General features: G+C 28.9%; 1 protein-coding gene across 1 annotated transcript in view; it reads right to left on the reverse strand.

Annotated features, from left to right (window-relative positions):
* LOC111624347 (protein NEDD1-like) overlaps positions 1 to 20638 on the reverse strand; it is a 31426-nt gene that overhangs the window by 2182 nt on the left and 8606 nt on the right. Inside the window, exons 6-10 of the mRNA XM_023367171.1 lie at positions 17829 to 17976; positions 16412 to 16465; positions 11099 to 11241; positions 7206 to 7272; positions 374 to 741 (exon numbers count right to left, since the gene is read on the reverse strand). Of these exons, the coding sequence (XP_023222939.1) occupies positions 374 to 741; positions 7206 to 7272; positions 11099 to 11241; positions 16412 to 16465; positions 17829 to 17976 (780 nt within the window). The remainder of the gene's footprint in view (positions 1 to 373; positions 742 to 7205; positions 7273 to 11098; positions 11242 to 16411; positions 16466 to 17828; positions 17977 to 20638) is intronic.

The following is a 20638-nucleotide window of genomic DNA, read 5'->3' on the forward strand; positions in this document are numbered from 1 at the left end:
TACAGTCGACCCCCGTATAAGATCATTGATTATTCCGTTTTATATGAATTCCATGTTGTACGAGTCACTTAGATTTTACAAATACGTGTACCGGGCTGTGAACGGCTCACGTATTTGTAAAATTTAAGTGACTTGTACAACATGGAATTCATATAAAACGGAATAATCAATGATCTTATACGGGGGTCGACTGTACTGGTAAAATCTGAGAAACTATAAAGTTTAATATCAGTAATAATCTCATACTTTTTCCTTATTGTTTATTATTCAGTTTATGTAATTATAAAAAAATATATTAATAAATCAGTTTTACAGAAATATATGCTACTAAGACAAGTGTTTTTTATAAAACAAATTGCAAAGAAAAACTTACAGAAATTACATTATGACCTTCCTTAGTAATTGATGAATCCAAATCCATTTTATGTTCATTTTCATTGATGTTAAATTCATTTTGGACTTTATCATTTGTTACATTTTGAAATATCTGATTATTTGAATGATCCTCCAGAGTTATTGATTTTAAATTATCTTGAATAGAAAGTGATTTTGGTATGGAATTTTCATTTGAATCGGTCCATGCTCCCAATGTTCCTATATGTCGAGTGCCAGAATTATGAATGTTTGATGCATGGGAAGATTTTTCTTTCAATGATAAAGAGGCAAGACCATCACTGTTACTAACTGTTTCTTGAGAATTATCTATATTACAGGCTTGCCTTAGTAGACACTGTTCAATTTCTGAAATAATATAGTTAAATATTTTGTTAGCTTTATAGAATGTGTTCAATTCATGTCTACATCTATTTCACAATGTTGTGGGTGGCATTTTGTTACCTCATGAACCACATCTTGTATCATTTTTGTGAAAAGAGACAAGATGATTTTGGTGTACATTGTTTTGTACCCTGTGACATACCATTTGAACAAACAATTTGTCTAGTGAACAGGCTGCAGCTGCTTAAAGTGTTCAACACCTGTGTTACCCCAAGGCATGCTAAATACTGTGTCAACCTTTGATGGTTCACAAAAAAACTGACAAGCAATGGTAAACCATTGCTTGTCAGTTTTTTTGTGAACTTGAAAGTTTACCATTGCTTGAAACTGACAAGCAATGGTAAACCATTGCTTGTCAGTTTCAAGAAATGGTAAACTTTCAAGTGATGTCAAATGTTATGCTGCAGGATCTTTTGCCATAACCAAATTAGTTTATTGAGTAGTAACAGCACACTGTTCCCAACATTGTTACATAGATGTGGATGTGGCTGAATAGAACACATACATGTATGAAAATATTTATAATAAATCTACAAACTAAATAATGAAAGGTAATTTTCTCTTTGATTATGCAAATTCAAAATTGAGATTTTAATGTTAACCTGTAAAAATACATATTTGATTTGTCTGTTATTCAGTGAATGACTAAATGATAAAATATTAAAATATTTATATTTTTATAGCATATATGAAATTTTTTGACATTTTACACAAATAAATCTCTATATAGTTTTAATTATATCAATAAAATATTGCAAAAATTAAACTGAAAAATGAAATACAACAAGAAAAGAATTGAAACTTAAAATTGTTTTACATTTATTAACATTCCATATGGATTATGGTAACTTTTAATACTCAAACTTTTGAGGAATACAACAATGGCATTTACTGTTTCCCATCAATCAGAAAGACTTGCAAGATGTTTTTGAAACAGTTTTATTTCATATATTATTCATATTGAAAAGGGCCACAAGATGGCTGAAACATGTAAACTATAGTAGCTAAAATGTATTTAATACATATAATAAATTTTGCATAACTTACTGTACATTGCTGACATAATTTCTATGAAACTAAGTTTTTTTATAAAATTTATTAAGGTTTTGTAATTAATGTACAGTATATACACATTTCATCTACTGTAGTCTACATGTTTCAGCCATCTATGTGGTCCTCTTCAATGTAGAGTAGTGTGTAAAATAAAACTGTTCTAAAAACACCATACAAGTCTTCCTTGTACTGTACATGGTGTTCCAACTTGCAAGGAATAACATAGTATCTTAAATTTATTCTGAATTTATTGGCATCAAAATGTTAGAGAATAACTTGTGTTCCTGACAGATGTGATTTAATAAATTAAAGAAAAAATCAAACATTCATGAAAAGAGTTAGAACCTACCTGCAAGATTCAACTTAAGAAAACAAACGTTGCACCAAAGTTAATTTTTAAAAATTATCATACTTAATTAAACTAAAATTCCAGTACCAGACTTTTTTTTACTACAGAACAAAAATTACAACTTTCTGTGAGCCCACAGGCCTATCTATGGGCCTGAGCGGAGGAATGAGCAAATTTAGCACAAAATTACGACTTTGTAATTTAATTTCTTAACGCAATTGTTATAAAAAAAAAAACATCACTCTAGAATGGATCAGATGACGTTCTATCTAAACAAATGGAGAGGAATTTTGACAACAAGATGACAAAAGGAACACATTCGATTGTGAAAGAGGGACAGCTGCTATTAAATGTCATCGGAAGAAACCTATGCTTGAACCTGGGAATGAACCTTCGACTTGTCAATAGTCAAACACACGATCATTTTCCCAGGCACTAAGCATAAACGTGGAGACACTGAAGTTCCATGTGGTCGTCCCATATGAAGTCCGAAGGAAGGCGAATAGATTAATTAGTGCCGGAGTAATCAACGACTAGGTGCCAAGTTCAGCGGACCTCCACAAACAGACTGTCCTGGCCCATGCAAGTCAATGTCCAGAAGACCTGCCATACAATCGCCAATCCTCTTCGAAATCCTCTCTCTCTCTCTGATTGAACGAATGTCATCTGATTTGACCAAGGAATATTGAGATATCTATAGATTCTTGTAAACTCTCTCTCAGCGGAAGTAGTGACAGAACTACGTCATTAGGTCAGCATGTGAGCTGATTGGAAACTTTTGTCAATCCACTCCGTAGGAGTGTATATGTAACCTCATTTAACTGCATCTAACCTTAGGTTTAGTTGTATAATAAACTTTCTTTTGTTAATTGCTAAATTTGTGCACCTGTCTTATTCACCCAAAAGAACACCTATCGATGTACCAATGACCTCCCCACTCGATTTTGCCCTTCTAACGCCATCCGATGACACAGAGGTCGGGCTTTACCAGCCTGTGCAGTTTAGGTGGTCATTAGGGATTGACCCAGTGGCCCCCTGCTTATCCCACATTTCAATTATTCAAAATTTCATACACTTAAACTAATTATGGAAAGAACATAGAAGAAAACCCTTAAACAGCACCATTAACTTACAATTCAATAGCTACACACTGACCAGTAGAAGTGAAGGCTAATTTACTGTGTTCTTGTGGTATGATGAGTTAGTATGTCTTACTCTTCAATATGATTATGCTGAATTGAATTGATAGTGGTTACTGTACGAACATGGACTAATTTAGTTATGGTGACTATAATTCCAACTATGCTAGAATGACTAGAATGAACTATGCAAAATTATCCAGTTTATCATATATACCTCACTAAAGAACTCTTCAATATCTGAGGAGCAAAAACATCTGTCAAAGTTATCTGTTAAGCAGTGAAATTGAGAGAGCACTCCTCACTTTTTTGTAGTGCCTGCAAGATAGCCAATAATGAGTCACTGACTCATATTCACTACAATAGGGATATACCTGTGATTTAGCCATATGATGAGAAAAGCTTGTTTGCAATGTCAGTTTGACAATGTTCTTTTATTCATTGTTGATTTGCATACTGGAAAGCTTACAATACAGGTATCCCTTGTACAACACAGTTTTGCTCTAATATACATGGTTGAAAATTGGGGCTATCCCTCATACAGCATGACTCCTGGACTTGTTTAACATGATTTTGGAAATCCTCCATACAAAAATTCACAACTTTAAGTGTAAGCTTCATTATTTGATATTTTTTTTTATTAAAGTAAGCACATGTGTTGTCTCAAATTTTCCCACAGATTTTAGAATATTGAAATGAAAATTGAAACAACATAATTGAAAAAACACATTGAAATTTTCATTTCAATATTCTATAATTAAAATTTTCAATTTGTTTTGGGCCTTTTGTCAGGTTTAATGAAAACTGATAGAATTTTTTCTTCCCTGTCCTAGCTTTTAGACTTTAGCCTTTAATCTATAAAAACAAAACATAGTGAATGTCTTAATCTTCGTATTTAGTAAAGTTTATTTAAACATTTTTAGATAAGTGTTGTTAAACTTTTTTAACCCTAGGTAAGTAATCATTTATAAAAATGACAAATGAAATATAGTAGTATCTTGGTATTCAAACTGTTCCCAACTGGAACAATTCGGTATTTGAGCACAAATTCTGGAAACAAATCTTGAATGAACAAACGCAACCTGCTAAAACAAATTATCGATTAATAACATTTTTATTTTGTCATTCATAGAAAATTATGATAAAAATGAAGATATTGCTGATATTTCTGATCAAGATTAACAAAATTGCTCAGAAGATAACAACACTTTGAAAAAAGAGAACACCCTCATTTAACTAAAATTAATATTAACAATACTTTTAATTGTAATTGTTAGTTGTAACTGATTGGAAATATATATTTGTTAAAAAGTAATCAATACTTTTTCTCTTAGTAATGAAAAAGAATAGTATACTTTTGTTAACTTCTGGAACGTAATCCTATGTTTTCAATTAGTCCTTTGTTTCATATTGCACGGATTCACATAAGACGGCACTTTTTCAGAACATATCTACCATGTTATACAAGGGATACCTGTACATGTTTCTATACCAACATTCACTTATAGAAACTGAAAATTCAAAAAACTGTGGTTATGTGTTTTACTTTAATTTGTAATCTTCCTTTACCTATTTTTTCCATTGACTCTACTCCTGTTAATTGTTTTGTTGTTCAATGGTCTGGGAATAATCTTTGATAAGTAACTCACTTTTAAAAATCATATTGATAAAATAGTTAAATCTTTGGCTATTAGACATGGAATATTATGGTGATTTTGTAAACCTATCTTATCTAAAAGTGTATTAACAGCTATCTGGTTTTTTTTTTTTTTACTAATTTTCAGTCTTGCATAGATTGTGGATTACTTATTTGGTCTATGGCTGCACCTTCCTTTTTAGATAAAACTGCTAGAGCTGTTCAAAAAGTTTATCTTTTAATAAATTATGCAATTTACCATATACTCATAATGCTAACTTTGCAAGGATTAGATTATGTTTTCCTACATTTTTAGTGGCTTTCACTTTAGAACAACATGCATTTATTGTAAAGAATTATTATCAAAATTCTAATTCTCCAATTGGTGTGCCATCAGTGCTAGCAGAGTTATTAGACCATTCTTCTTCAAAAACAACATTACTTCTGCTGCATATGCTGAATTATTGGAAAAGAAGTTTTATCCCAAAATGCAAAATGCTTGTTGGTATAAAAATCATTGTGCTTGGTTTATGCAAAATGGTGTAAGGCCCCATTGCACAAAGCAAATGTTCCAAAACCTTTACAGTATGTAATAAGATTTGATTATGAAAAATAAGCTGGTATTGGTGTGGAGTGGTTGCCTTATAGCCCTAACTTAGCCCCATGAAAAGAAATCACGTGGTTTTATCTTAAAGATAGACACAATAAAAAAAACAATAATGGTTATTGTTAAGAAAGACCGTTATTACCATTATTGAATGTTTCAAAAATCAGTTAAAAGCTATTATTGCAAGCAAATTTTGTCATTTTGAAAACCTAATTCATTAAATGGCAATAAGTTCTGTATAATACAGTAGAGCCTCGATTATCCAACCCCCGATTAACCGACATCTCGATTAACTGACATCTCGGTTAACTGACCGTCCTAGTCGGCAAATTTCAAATGTCCGCTAGTGATGTGGCGCTACAATATTTGGCTATGTCTTGGCTACTTTAATATTATTTTTACGTGTTTTAGCTGGCAACACTCATTCGACCATGAAAGGGAGCCAGTATTTAAACGAGGCTTAATTTTCTAATTTTTAACGATACAATAGTGACGATTATTATTTTAAAAAATTTTTGTTAGGCTTAACATCGATGAAAATTCAACGCAAAGTAGGTTATTAGCGATATACTAATATACTAATTACATGGGATATAATAATATACTACACTAATAATGGATTTTTTCATACTTTTCGGTTATCCGACTTTTCAATTATCCGATCAACCCCAGTCCCCAATTGGGTCGGATAATCGCGGCTCTACTGTAATCTTTTTGAGTTTTCATCTCATTTAGTTGAAAAGTTATTAAAGTTTAAAGTTTTGTATGAATTAAAGATCACCCTGTATTTATATTTATGTTTGTGAATTTGGGGAGCAGTTATCGTCTTTCAGGACTTTATGTAATCTTTCAGTCCTTTTCTTTCAGGATTATATGTAAAAATAAATAAATTCCAAATGATTCTATATTTATAGATATGACTAACATATTTAGCTTAGTAAATTTTGAATAATAAATAGAATTGTATCCCATTATGAGATTATGCAAATGAAGCTCTCACAGGGAAGTGTTGAGGTAGCAGTCAAGATTTTCTAGCATTACCCAAAACTCAAAATAGTTAGTTACATTATTTATTTCTAGTTATGTATAACTATAAATAAAAAATTCTCTTTTACTATCTCACATGTTTATTTCTAATTTAAATCTAAAATAATCAATTCCTATACCATCTGAATTTAACAGACAAATAATGATATAGAAATGTTTTTAATCATACTGTAAGTAGACAGGTGTATTTATAAACATCATGACAAATAAGAACTGGTTTTGATAACATCATCTGATATCAAACAAATATATCAATAGTAAGTTAAAAAGCCACTTTTGTGAATTAAATTATAGATCAGAAAATTATTCGTGTAATTTTTGTAGCTCATATTAATTGTTATTTAAAGCATTTTTCATTATTTTTTCTTTTTTGAAAGATTTAAGTGTAAGTTGTAGTTTTATAAAAAATTTAAAATATTAGATAAAATATAATATAATAAATTGTAGAAGTCAAAATTCCAAGTTTAAGATTTCCATTTAAATGTAAATCTATTTGTTATGAAAATAAAAAGATTATTACATAATATGCTATAATCTGAATCCATTAAATTGGATGGAAAGAATTCACCTAAAATTTTAAAAGTTAATTTTCATTACCTTGAGATGATGGAGACGGATGAAAATTCTTTAACAGAGAGGGCAATGTCAACTCAGTAGAAAGAAACTGAAAATTTATTAAAAAACATTATTTTTGTTACATAATATTCTATGAATTTATTTTAATCTAATGTAATAAAAATATTAATAATATTGTAGTCTCATTAATTTGAATTGAGTGAGAGCCTTAAACAGATTTAATTAAACCATTTCTGAAAAAAAAAAAAATTTTAACAGCACAATATTCTGCTTGTCATGTGGTATTAATGTTTAATCAATGAGAAATATAAATTAAAAGGTATAGTAGCCCACGAGAAGCCATAACAAGCAAGCATCACAAGGCAACTATAAGCCATCCTAATCTTGTGGCTACTGATTTGAAATGTTTTTAAATTTTAATTAATTCAATTTATTTTTAAATTAATTTATTAATTTTAAATTCAATCTTTAAATTTCAAAAATGGGAAGATGTTAGTCTACTAATGTTTACTCTTGATCTGAATAAACAGGAAGTTCTAATTATCAAGAGAATTTTACATTGATTTAAATAGGAATAAGATGGAGACTAGCATCTAGTTTGAATCAAGAGGAAATTTGAATTAACAAGAGTCTACTGTATTACAAAATTATTTTCTTATTATACAATAGCTGTGTACTTATTTTCTAAAAATTTCTGATAAGCAGAAAAATGTTATATACAGGATGTATTTTTTATCTTGAGACAATGAAATATCTTAATTGGATCTCATTATTTTGGAGAAAGGTATAAACAAAAGTTGTATGGTGTCGAGAGGCAATCAATTGGTGACCTCAGGCGTGACCTTGACCATCAAGGTCAAGGTCATTTTTGAGGTCAAGTCTGTTTTTTCAATGGAAACACACATTTTTGACCCCGGAAATGGAAAGAGCAGGAAATTTTACATTCAGATATACCCTAGATCTTAAGGTCTTGGTCAAAGGTCAGGATTATTTTAAGGTTAAAATTAAAAGCTTAATAACTGTCTTTTAATAAAAGAACATGAAACAGCAATTAGACTTAATTATAACCAGTCACCATGAACAAATCACTGTAATAAATTTGGATGCACAATCAATGAAAAAAGTGTAAAAATAATCCATGGGGAAAAAGACATCTATGAAAATTCAAAGAGCACTTCGCAATTGTTAATAAAAACAAAACCATAAACCTATGGAGGTTTATGGTTTTGTTTTTATTAACAATTGTGAAATAATGGCATGGAGGTTGACATGTGGGAGGAAATGGGAGGGGCTAAAGAGCAAGGAAAACGGAAAGAAAGAAAGACAGTTAAAAATGCCTTAGGGGATACAACATCAACACCGCGTAGCTGTATGTCTAAACATAAAACAGGTTAGTTCAAAATTATGTAAATATATCCAAATAATGGAAAATGTAATAATTGTTGTAAATTGTAAAATTGTAACTTTACCGTAATAATCACTGTAATAATCGAATTTATACCAATTTATAGAAATGTAACACCTGATGAGGGGTGCAAGGTACACAAAAATATTGCATCCGAAATGCATAGTGAATAAAGAATAACGAAGATAACACTCAGAAGTTTTTGTCTCTGATAAAATGTGGTTCAGACAAAAGAAAAAAAAACAGGTTAAATCCGAGGAAGTTAACCGGTGTTGTTTCATCAATTTTTTTGAAGAAATAATTTTTAAAAATTGACATTTAATAAAAATATATTATTTTTGAGTTTGTATTTACAAATATCAGGGAATCAATCAGCATAAATGAATTTTTAATTGCTTTCTTATAAACTTTTTTAAAAACTAACTAAGTATAATTTAAATTCAATTACAGAAAATTGTACTCAAAGGATTTGTTTTATAGAAAAATATAGGCATTCAACACCTGTATTACAAGAAACTAATTTTAACTTATTGCTTCTTTTTGTTGATATCAATAAAAATGAAATTAATAAAAGTTATAGAGTAAAAAATTAAGACAATCCTACAAGTAGTAGATTACCCAGCACATACATCATACTAGGAGAAATAAGCTTCCTTTCATATTTCACACACATTGCAGAAAGTGTACTTGCAATTATATGACTATCAAAAATGAAATCAGAACTTTGCATTTTGTTTTTGCTTCTTTACTTTTATAACTGTCTAAAACATGGTTTAAAAAAATCCTTTAAAAAAATAAAGGCATTTTATAAAGGGTAAATTTATGTATTCAATAGAATTTTATGTTTTAAAATTACAATACAATTTTCATTTTACAATAGCAATAAATTTCTACCACTTCACAATAAATTTTTACAGTAAATTTTCAGTGATTTTCTCCTAATTTTTGATGATCACTCAATTAGTACTCTTAGGAGTAAAATAAAACAGTTACCAAAATAAAATTGTTGCATGAGTTACCAAAACTGATTGCTTTATGATATTCAACAAAATCAATCAGTTTAGTTGTAGTCAATTGTTTTTTGACAATCAACTAATTAATTATTTATAATCATGCAAAATACTAAATTCCTGTACATAGAATATGGACTGCAGTATGACAGGTCACTTACTTAGTTGACATTTAGCATTAATAGACAATCATTGCACCAATCAGTGCAAATTTTAGGTCAGTTTACTCTGTATGATGTGTATCACAGACAGTTATCAAATTGAAAAAACTTTAATCAGACTTAGATATAAGTTAATGCTCAAATGTAAATCTAGAGTGATTTATTCCTTTTTTAAAACTAGGAAAAACATTGACTAATAGTTAGGCCAAACAGGTTTATAATGCTGAAATGTGAATGTATTTTCCTATAAAATCTAAAAATTTATATAGTTAGAGAAATTCCTTTTTGCAGAAACAGTAAAGTCATATTGCATGACAACTTTGATATAAATAATCACTGTAGATAAGTAAAAGTAGCATCTTTGAAATAAGACATATGCTTTATAACTATTTTTATGTAACAAAATATCTCAGTGTTTTTCAACCATTTTTTTAGTAGTGGTATTCTTAATAGTGGTCATGTCACAAAACAAAATAAAATGATTTAAGTATTGTAAAAACAAATTATGTGACATCTCTAGATGTTCTTGTAATATTGTGTCAGTGGCACCCGTCAGTCATTTTTGTGAGGAATACTAAATTATAAATACAAAATTTTGATATTTCATGCACTATCAATGAAATATACCTCATAAAACATATTAAAGCATGAAATAACAATATAATATAATATTATTATTAATATAAGTAATAATAAATATATTAAGTTTTCAAATAATTTATTAGAAAGTGAATCTAGTGAAGTTAAGAAAAAAGAAAGTATAAAAGTCATATTGCATTAGTTAAATGATATAAAAAATATTCTATATTTTCTCTTGTCTAAATATCGTTAAAAAAAACTATTTATTAAATTGATAATATAAAGAAATATGATATTTTTTTAACTTTGAAAAATTAAAATTAGTATTTTTGAAATTAAATACATTGTATTTGTTTATATCATACAATTTAATTTCACTGTTTATAGAGAGAGGAAGTTTTCTAATTACATAAATTCAGTTGAAGATAGGAAAATGAATCTGTAAGCTGCATGAAAATGGTAGAATTGCTGTTTCTACTAAATCAAAAAAAGTTTATCGACTTATTATAATGGTATATGCCACAATAATATTGTGAAATTAAAATTATAATATTTTGTTACAATTTGTTCTTGCTTGAAAGCCTTTCTTATAAGTATTAATGAAATTGTTCAGAAAATTTAAAATAATTTAATATAAAATGATTGCTAGAACTTTACAAAATATAAATAATAATAATAATAATAATTTATTTATTTACATGTTACACATAAAATCTATTTATAAAAATAATAAAATTTTAAAAAATTTTCATAATTTACTTTAGGACTTTGAAGAACATTTGACTCAGAATAATTAGAAGTAGTGCTTGTATTGTTGCCTCCTCCAATTGGTTGTCTACGAATATTTATGGCAGATTCACTATTTTCATGACAGCCAATTGGCGAAAAAACAGAATCTAATTCTACAAAATAAAATACAGAACACATTTAAGAAATAAAATTAATCAATCTTTAAATTATTAAAAAGTTAAATTCTGAAACTGAATAATAAAGATTTGTAGCAAATACACAGATAAAGACAAATGTATTTATATATAAAAATGACATATTTATTTTTTATTTATGAATTATTTCAAATATAATTATATCACATTTTAATAACTACCTTTTAAAATATACTGCATGTATTTTTTATATCTATAAACTTTTTGTAATTATTAAACAATTTTCATATTTAAACTGTAGAGGAAAAAAAATGCTTGCAAGGGCTCTTGCTCAACTTTCCCAGCACTTGAACAGGAGGTTAAGGAAACCATTAAGGAAGCCGATAATTTTTAATTATACTATGATATGAAATTTAAACAATAATGAAAGTTTAAGAAGAGTAATTTTATTGAATTATGACAAAGTTCTCTATTTAAAAAACATTAAGATACATTAGCGTAAAATTAAAATTGTGTGTGGCACCATCTGTTGAGATTTTATTAAATTTTGGCAATTAAAGATCAAGGAGTGGAAAGATAGAGGACATGTCATATTTTGAGTGGAGTTAGACTTAATGAATATTTAACTTGTTATTGGCATTTAAAATTTTTTTAAATCCATCTCCAATCTCAAAATTAAGCTTTATGCCCTTTTATAATAATTAATAATATAAAAATTATCTTTTTAATAGCATCAATGTCCAATATATAGAAATGATCTTGCAAAGTTTAAAAATTTTTGGTTCATCCAGTCCTGAGATATAATGCAAAATGGAAACTGATACACATGCATGCACAGAATTTCCTAAATTTTTTTTTTTTTGTGAATTTATAACCTGAGGTGGTATTAAGAAAATTTAATCCAAAATGCATTGCTTATAGAGGAAAAGAATAAAATAGCTGTGGTTTTTTAAAAAAGTCTTGGTCTCTGATTTAATATGGATACTGGAAGATAAAAGACATTTTCACTAGTCTTATGTTTTATAACTAAATTTTAACTTAAATTTTATATCTGTTCTATTGAAAATCTTTTTAACTGATTCTATCAATTTAAAAAATGGACTTTTTAAATAAACAATATATATTTTTTTATAAAAGATATGGAGAAAAAGGCCAAGATAATACAGCTGAAGAAACAAAGATTGAGGTGCAAAACTGAATCCAGCTTTTTAGATTTTTTTAGGGAGGAATTCACTCCAACAACACTGGTATAATACATCAATTGTGCAAGTTATTCAACATCAAAACATTCATGAAATGGGGGTAAAACAAGTTAAATGACTTATGTTAGAAGTGTTAGTGTTTTGTACCTTATATTATTTGTAATTAATATATCAAATAACTTTGTTAATGCATTCTTTTTGTGAATTTATAGCCTGAGAAGATATTAAGAAAATTTAATCCAAAATGCAATGCTTATAAAAGAAAAGAATAAAATAGCTGTGGCTTTTAAAAAAGTCTTGATCTCTGATTTAATACAGATATTGGAAGAAAAAAACACGAGGTTTCACTAGTCTTATGTTTCATAACTGAATTTTAACTTATGTTTTTTACATTTTTGGGTTCCTGGAGTTCAAAATACCTGACTGATCACTATACTTTTCTATGTTATATTCTATAACAGCCGAGAAAGTAAAACCAATGTTAATTAAGTAGTTGTTATTCATAAATAGCATTATCCAAATAGTGTAAAAAAAGTTCAATACAATACAGATATATGTATTATAATTGTCAAGTTATTAATAGCAGTAAAAGTCAATAACTCAAATAATCTTTTTAATACTGATTTAAACTGAGATTTAAGTTGATGATTGACCAGTATTCAATTTAAATCAGTTCAGTACACATGACTCAGAAAGACTAAGTTTTAGATCATGGTCAATTGTTTTGACCAAACTATTGCTTGAGATTTTTTGGATCATGTGATTGTTTTCCTCTGACAGCCATCTACCAACAACAAACAATTTTATGTGTTTAAAATTTTTTTAAAATCAACTGTTTAAATTTTTTCTATAGTCAATTGAGAAATACATTAATTCAGATGTAAATAGAACAAAAATATATACAGTAAAACCTGTCTATGGCGACCACCCACGGTTCCTTCAAAAAGTGGTCTTTTAGACAGGTGGTCGTCCAATACAGATGGTGCTGTAATACCGTATTTCCGTACGTATTTTGCGCACTTTTTAGCCATTTCTACTTAGCAAAATTCGAGGCGAGCAAAAATAAGCGAATTTTTTCAACGATAGGGCTATATTGGTATTGTATTTTATTCTTATCGGATAACCCGATTTACAGGAGTCGTCATGATATTATAAGACAGATTTAACACCAATATTTTAAAGATTAATACAGTAGTCGCATTTTCTCGATTATAATGCACACTTTCTTTTTTCCGACTTAATTAATTCGACTCGGTTGTTTTGGTTCGCTCCTCAGTTACGTGTATTACGTCATCGATATACAACCGCGTCCTATCTCTCCATCACTTTGCTTTTGGTTTTCGTTAGTTTAATCTTATTTTAACTTTAAAAATACTGTNATTTAAGTAAAGCTTAACATGCCGATCTTGCCCCGATCTCCCCTAAATAAAAATAGATTTTATCAAACGATGTGATCAGCCGATTAATTGTATCGTGTACAATATTTTACACCCCAAGGAAACTACTGTAGGTCTACGGTAAAATAAATTTTGTTTTCCCACAGTTAAATTTCGCCGCTAATTGCTGTTGTGATAACTTTAATACGATCTTCTAACGATAGCACTTTGTATTTCGGACATTTTCCAGCAAACTGAAATGAATTTCTTTTGTTGCTAGACTAATTTATTAACACCTGCACCTAATTTCAAGGGTGGGAGAAGTGCCCTGGATGGGTCGAACGAGAGTTCTAATATAATGAGTTTAGACTAACTCATTATATTAGGAAGTGGAAACGTTGTTGAGATGGGTTCTTACAACAGTTTAGATCAGATACATTCGCGAAAGTGGTCGCTTATTATAGGTGTTGTATGTTGTTTCGGACCAAAAATCGATGCCCGCGGTCGCGTTACACAGGTGGTCGTTTAATACAGGTAACTTATACGAAGACTCTATGGATAAACTATTCCGTGCCAGAAATTTTTGCCCATTTTGAGAGGTGCCCGTCGAATGCAGGTGGTCGCCTAAGCAGTTTTCACTGTATTTAAAAAAATTAATTTTCCACTGAAACCTGCCTGAAATGTAGATGGTAGTTCATATACAAATTAAGCTTAACTGAGCAATCAAGCAATCTGTTACTAAATTCCATCTAACAACCAGAGCAAGCTAAATAAATATTTTTGGGGATAATTTTTAAACAAAATGTAAAATCAGGAGAACAGCTACAAATTAAAAATTTCCAAAATTATGGACACAGCCCCTTCATGCACTAGTCATTGACAATCTTGTTGCATTAAATGCATTTCATTGTTTTTTCCCACAGAAAAAAAATTGAATTGGTAGTGATAAAATTTTTAGCTATGTTCTTTTAGTCAGCAAATAAAAGTTTCTAGTTGTCAATGGTAACCCGGTGACAGAAAATTTCAAGTCCTGAATATTTAATAATCCATTTCTCTGTTTTATAGTTTGAATAATTTAATAATATAACTGCTACAGTCTTATCTTTATATAAAAAACAATTTAAATACTTTCTGTTCAAAACCCCCAGGGAAGTCTCATAGAGAACTTCAAGTTAAAGTATGAAATGTAAATAAACCATTTCACAAGTCCATTCAATTAATTTTCTTCCTTAACTGTCTGTTACATGAAATATCCAGCATGTTGATCTGAGAATCGTTTAATAGTTATGTCAATTTTTTATTGAAGAATATGACAAATTGGTATTGACTTAATAATAAACAGTAAAAGTTATAACAGACAAATGTATTGATTTTTTGTGATATCACAAGAAAAATTCACTTCAATACTAATTAACATACACTTAGTCTTACAATATTTACTAAAGCTGGAGATCATTGATTTGAGCTATAATTTATTTATTTTTAACCTTAATTTAATGAATAAAATTATTATGAAAAATCACCTGAAAATATTAGGTTAAATAAGTTAAAATATGAAAATAATCAATATAAATTTATTTTATAATGTTTTAATTCCAAAGCAATCAAGACAAAGTGGATGTACTATATCTACCTTCTATTCTTGGTATTCATGTATTCTTAAGAATATCCATTACCTATTCCATTTTAACTTACATTATGATATTTTTTCTTCAATACTTCAAGTGAGATTAAATAAATTTAATGTTTGTTATAAAATTCAAATTGTTAAACTATTCCCAAATATCTGTTTAGAAATGTAAAGAACTAAACACATCACATTTTCTTTTAAAATGTAAATTTTATCAGAGGTTGAGGTTAAAATATTTTGAGGAGGAATTTTTGCCAGATAACAACTGTTAGTTAGAACTTTCTAAAATCTCAATTTATAAATATGTGAACTTTCTAAAACATCTTTAAAAACCAACTCAACTATTTATTTTTTTTTGATAATCTGAAACCGTGTTGTGACTCTTCTTTGATTCTTAAACACTATGTATGTAATAAATTCAAACACTTGGCGTTCTATCATCTTTATTTACTTCAGTTGATGAGGTGTATTTTGAGGTAGTGTAAGTCTATTAAGTCTATGAAATTCAAGTTTAAGAATCAAAGAAGAGTCACAAAACAGTTTCAGATTATCAAAGATATTTACGGAAACAGAAACGATGAATTTCATCATATGAAAAAGAAAACGTATGTGTGATGTGTGAGGGTCAGACCGAATAAAATTAAACAAAAAAATTTTTTTTTAAATTAAACAAAGAAACCCTCCACTTTTCTCCTGTTTCAAAATCTCTTCGAAATCTTATAACAAAAGGATGAACACATTTCCTTCCCCAGAGCCGTTTCCTTTCTTTCTGGAACTCGAGAATGAATCACAGGGAACTTATTGCAAAAAAATTTGCGATTGGTGAAAAATGATAACGTGACTTGAGATATAAAAGAGGGGTGACGAAAGAAGAAGGGGGTCCGTCATTGCCGTCTGGGAATCAAGCATCCGTCAGCGCCGTTCGAGAGTCATCGCTGCCCGAGCATCGAAGGCCAGAGAAAAAGGTTTNATAAACTTACTTAGTGATGAACTTGTAGGAATTGTACTGTTATCAGTAACTTCAAAACTATTCTCTAAAAACAAAATCACACAAGTTAAAGCATAATGTTAATAAATAAAAGAAAATATATATTTCAAGATCTTTTTATTGCATATTAGCTTATGGAAAAATGCTCTCAAGTAAAAAAGGAAAATATTTTTTCATAGACAAAGTATTTAAAAACGTAAAAGTTTGGGACTAGTAGTTTTCAATCAGAAAAGTACCTAAAAATTGATTATGAAAATAGTATAGACTAGAAGCTCTCAAAAAAGTGTCCTGTAGCTTATCTTTTTTAAAGTTTCAAATCTAGCTCAAGGTCAGTAATCTTAGCTAAGTAGCCCATACATATGAATGGGCAACTGAGCTAAGTTGGTCGAGAAAACATAGCCTGCACTTCCTGTAAAATCAGCCAATACATCTACCCACATACTTAGAAAAAGTGATTCAGAAAAATAAACTTCTACTTGGGTTAATTAGGCCAGGAGGGCATTATTGGATCCACTCACTATGAAAAAAATGCCTGGATTGCATGTTCCTCTATATTTGAAGGATACATAGCCAACAGCAGGAGCAACACAGCAACAGAAATTTTAAGTTACAGGAGTGCACCCATCTCTAAATTTAAAGTATTTCTGAAAATTTTTTTCAGAAATTTCGCCATTTATAAATCAATCAATCACTAATAAAAAATTTGTATTTGGCCTACATGATAATGAATTTTAGAAAATAATTTAGTCAAACCATGTCATAATTGATTTTAATGAATTTGTAAATTGTTTCAAAGATATAGCTTACATGATTTAATAATGTAACAGTTAATCCAATTGATATGAACATATCAAACAATAGAGTGAAATATATTAAAAATCAGTAAAATTTAATAATCTCAAATATGCAGTACATTAAATCTTATATCAAAATTTAAATTTAAACATCTAGTTACTAGTCATCATGCCAGCAAAAAGAGTATCTACTATTTTTTTTGAATTAAGATAACCACATGATTAGATGATCATCATGAAAAACTTCTCCTACCGGCTAAACTGACAGAAAATTTTCTGTATGTAAAAAGTATAGACTAGCTTTACTTGATTTTCCATTCAGTTTCAGTATAAATTTCAGAAAATACTTTTATACTTTCAGTTCCTATCATTTACATGTATTTTACATGTGAATTTCTTAATTTTTAAATATTTTTCAATTGTGTATTTCTACTTAACTCATAAAACTTGCAAACATTTCATAAATAAAAAAATAAATGAAATTAAGTCTGAAACAAAAATAAATATATCTAACAGTGATTGTATTTCCAATCAAGTATTCTCAATTTACACAAAAATGAATATTTTTAATAAATTTATATAAATTTGTTTGTAAATAAAAAATAAATTAGTTACCTGAACTTTTATCAAGGACTTTTGGGGAAAGATTACAGTTAATATCTTTATTTCGAAGAACTGCTTTCTGATTCATATTTACATCATTGGAAGCAAGCAATTCCTTATCTTTGCATAGCTGAGCAGATTTTTTTGTAGGTCCAAGGGACTAAAACAAAAGTCAATAATTATTTTATTACAACTTCAAAAAGAAAATAAACAAAATATAGAACAATCTCAATAAACCAACATATATGGAAGAAGAACAGAGTTGGATTTAAGAGATCGCCAGATTCTTGAATGCTCACATATTTTAATGAATTAACAATTTAAACACAAAAAAATGCAATGTGATGAAAACAATTGAGCACATAAACAATTTGACAGCATGAAGTCAACTGTTAATGATGCAGCAAAACATAAGATGGACTACTGATCAAAACATCTGAGCACATGTCATCACTATTTATCAGTGTGCCAGGTTGGTGTATCCACCCCACTAAATTCAGTGGAAATTGAAGTTTGAATTAATGGAAAGCCCATCTACAACTTTGCAACAGTGCCAAATTATAGACAAGACAAAATTTTGTGACAAATCCTTTAGAGTTAAGAAAAGTAGTGTTCACTTACAGGTTTGTCTTGAATAATGCAGGACTTCAGTTAATCAGATTCTACTGTAATAAAAACTCATGTTACAGTCTTTTTTCCTGGGATTTAGATAGTTTCAGGAATTTTTTAGTCGAAAACACTATTTATAAATTGTGACAAAGTTTAATATAATATTATTTTATTTCCACAATAATGAAGTGAGGAAACTGTACAATATTTAAAATTATAAAACTATTAAGATAGGAAAAAATTTATTCACTACAACAGTAAAACTAGTTATTTATAGAACTAATGATCATTTAATATGTTTCAAGAGAATTTGTTAGTTTTTAAAGTATTTAAACAGTATCACAACTGAACATTTAGTATCAATGTTGTAATATTGTATATTGCATGTATGTTATGTAATAATGTAATCTAATTATATAATGTAAAATATTGTATTTTGCATTAAGATTTTATTTTTACAAACAAACTGAGTACTTTATTAATTTACCATTTCTCACTATTCATTATTAGAAATTTAAAATTGATTCACAAATTAATATTTAATATTAATTAATTATTATTTTATTAATTTATCATATTAATATATTAATTATCCAAATTAATATTTGTGAATTGAATCAAGGATACTGGAAGATAAAAGACATTTTCACTAGTCTTATGTTTTATAACTAAATTTTAACTTAAATTTTATATCTGTTCTATTGAAAATCTTTTTAACTGATTCTATCAATTTAAAAAATGGACTTTTTAAATAAACAATATATATTTTTTTATAAAAGATATGGAGAAAAAGGCCAAGATAATACAGCTGAAGAAACAAAGATTGAGGTGCAAAACTGAATCCAGCTTTTTAGATTTTTTTAGGGAGGAATTCNGTAGTTTGGATAACTTATTTTTCAGAAAACCGATTATGTACAAAAAAATATATTAACCTATCTCATGTTGAAATTTTTCTCCATTGTGTGTCATTTCGCATTGAATTTTCATCAATGTTAAGCCTAATGTAAATTTTTAAAAATAATAATCATGGCTATTGTATCGTTAAAAATTATTTTTTTATTTTGTACAAACAAAATAAATATATTGAAAAATATAAAAACAAAAAAATTATATTTTGGAAGTTAATCTAGTATCAAAAACGTTCAATTCAGCACAACACAGTCCAAGTGGAATGTTTTTGGTTAACTGACATTTCGGTTGATTGGCTTTCAGATAAACAACGTTCTACTGTATATACAAGGTCTGTTCAAAAAATACACGAACTGATGTCATAAAACAAAATGTATTTTATGTAGAAGTTACAAGTCTGGGTCTCCTTCAAAGTACTCTCCTTCCCAATGCACACACTTATCCCAACAGTGTTTCCACTTGTTGAAACAGTCCTGGTACGCTTCTTTTGTAATGTCTTTCAGCGCCTTCGTTGCATTTGCCTTAATCTCAGGAATTGTCTCAAATCTTTCTTTCAAGGGTCTTTTGAATTTGGGGAACAATAAAAAGTCACAAGGAGCAAGGTCAGATGAGTAGAGGGGTGGGAAAGTACAGTGATTGAGTGTTCGGCCAAAAACTCGAGTTCTGAAAGCTGAATGGGCTGGAGCATTGTCGTGATGGAAAAAGCAGTCACCACTCCTCCACATTTCTGGCCTTTTGTGACGGATTGGTGTCCCTCAGACATTTCAGAACTTCAATGTAGTAAGTCTGGTTCACTGTGGAGCCTTGGGGAGATATTTGCGGTGAACAACACCCTTAGCATCAAAGAAAACTGTCAGCATCACCTTGACATTGGATCAAACTTTGCAAGCTTTTTTGGATCTGGGGATGTTTCACCCACCCACTGGGACAATTGGACCTTAGTTTCAATGTCATACCTGTAAACCCATGATTCATTACCTGTTTAACAGCAAGTCAGTGCTCCATCAGGTCATTCATTCTGAAATCTGACAAACGAAAAAATCACACTTCACTAAAAATCGTGTAGCTAATCAACAAATAAAGATATCTGTAATCGGAAAACAGCTTTATTACCAGACAATCTGTACAAACCTAATGACACCAAGCTGATTCCTCTGGAACCAACTGGAGCCGCGCAATTCAAACAGTCCGCATATTTTTTTTAACAGACCTCGTATATTCGTACTTTTTAAATAAACCCAAATGATGTTATGTTTGATATCAACAAAATACTTTTATGTCAAACAGAAACTGTTTTGTTACAA

Source organism: Centruroides sculpturatus, unplaced genomic scaffold, assembly GCF_000671375.1.
Source record: "Centruroides sculpturatus isolate CEXI.00-Female unplaced genomic scaffold, Cexi_2.0 scaffold9, whole genome shotgun sequence".
NCBI classification, from domain to species: Eukaryota; Metazoa; Arthropoda; class Arachnida; order Scorpiones; family Buthidae; genus Centruroides; species Centruroides sculpturatus.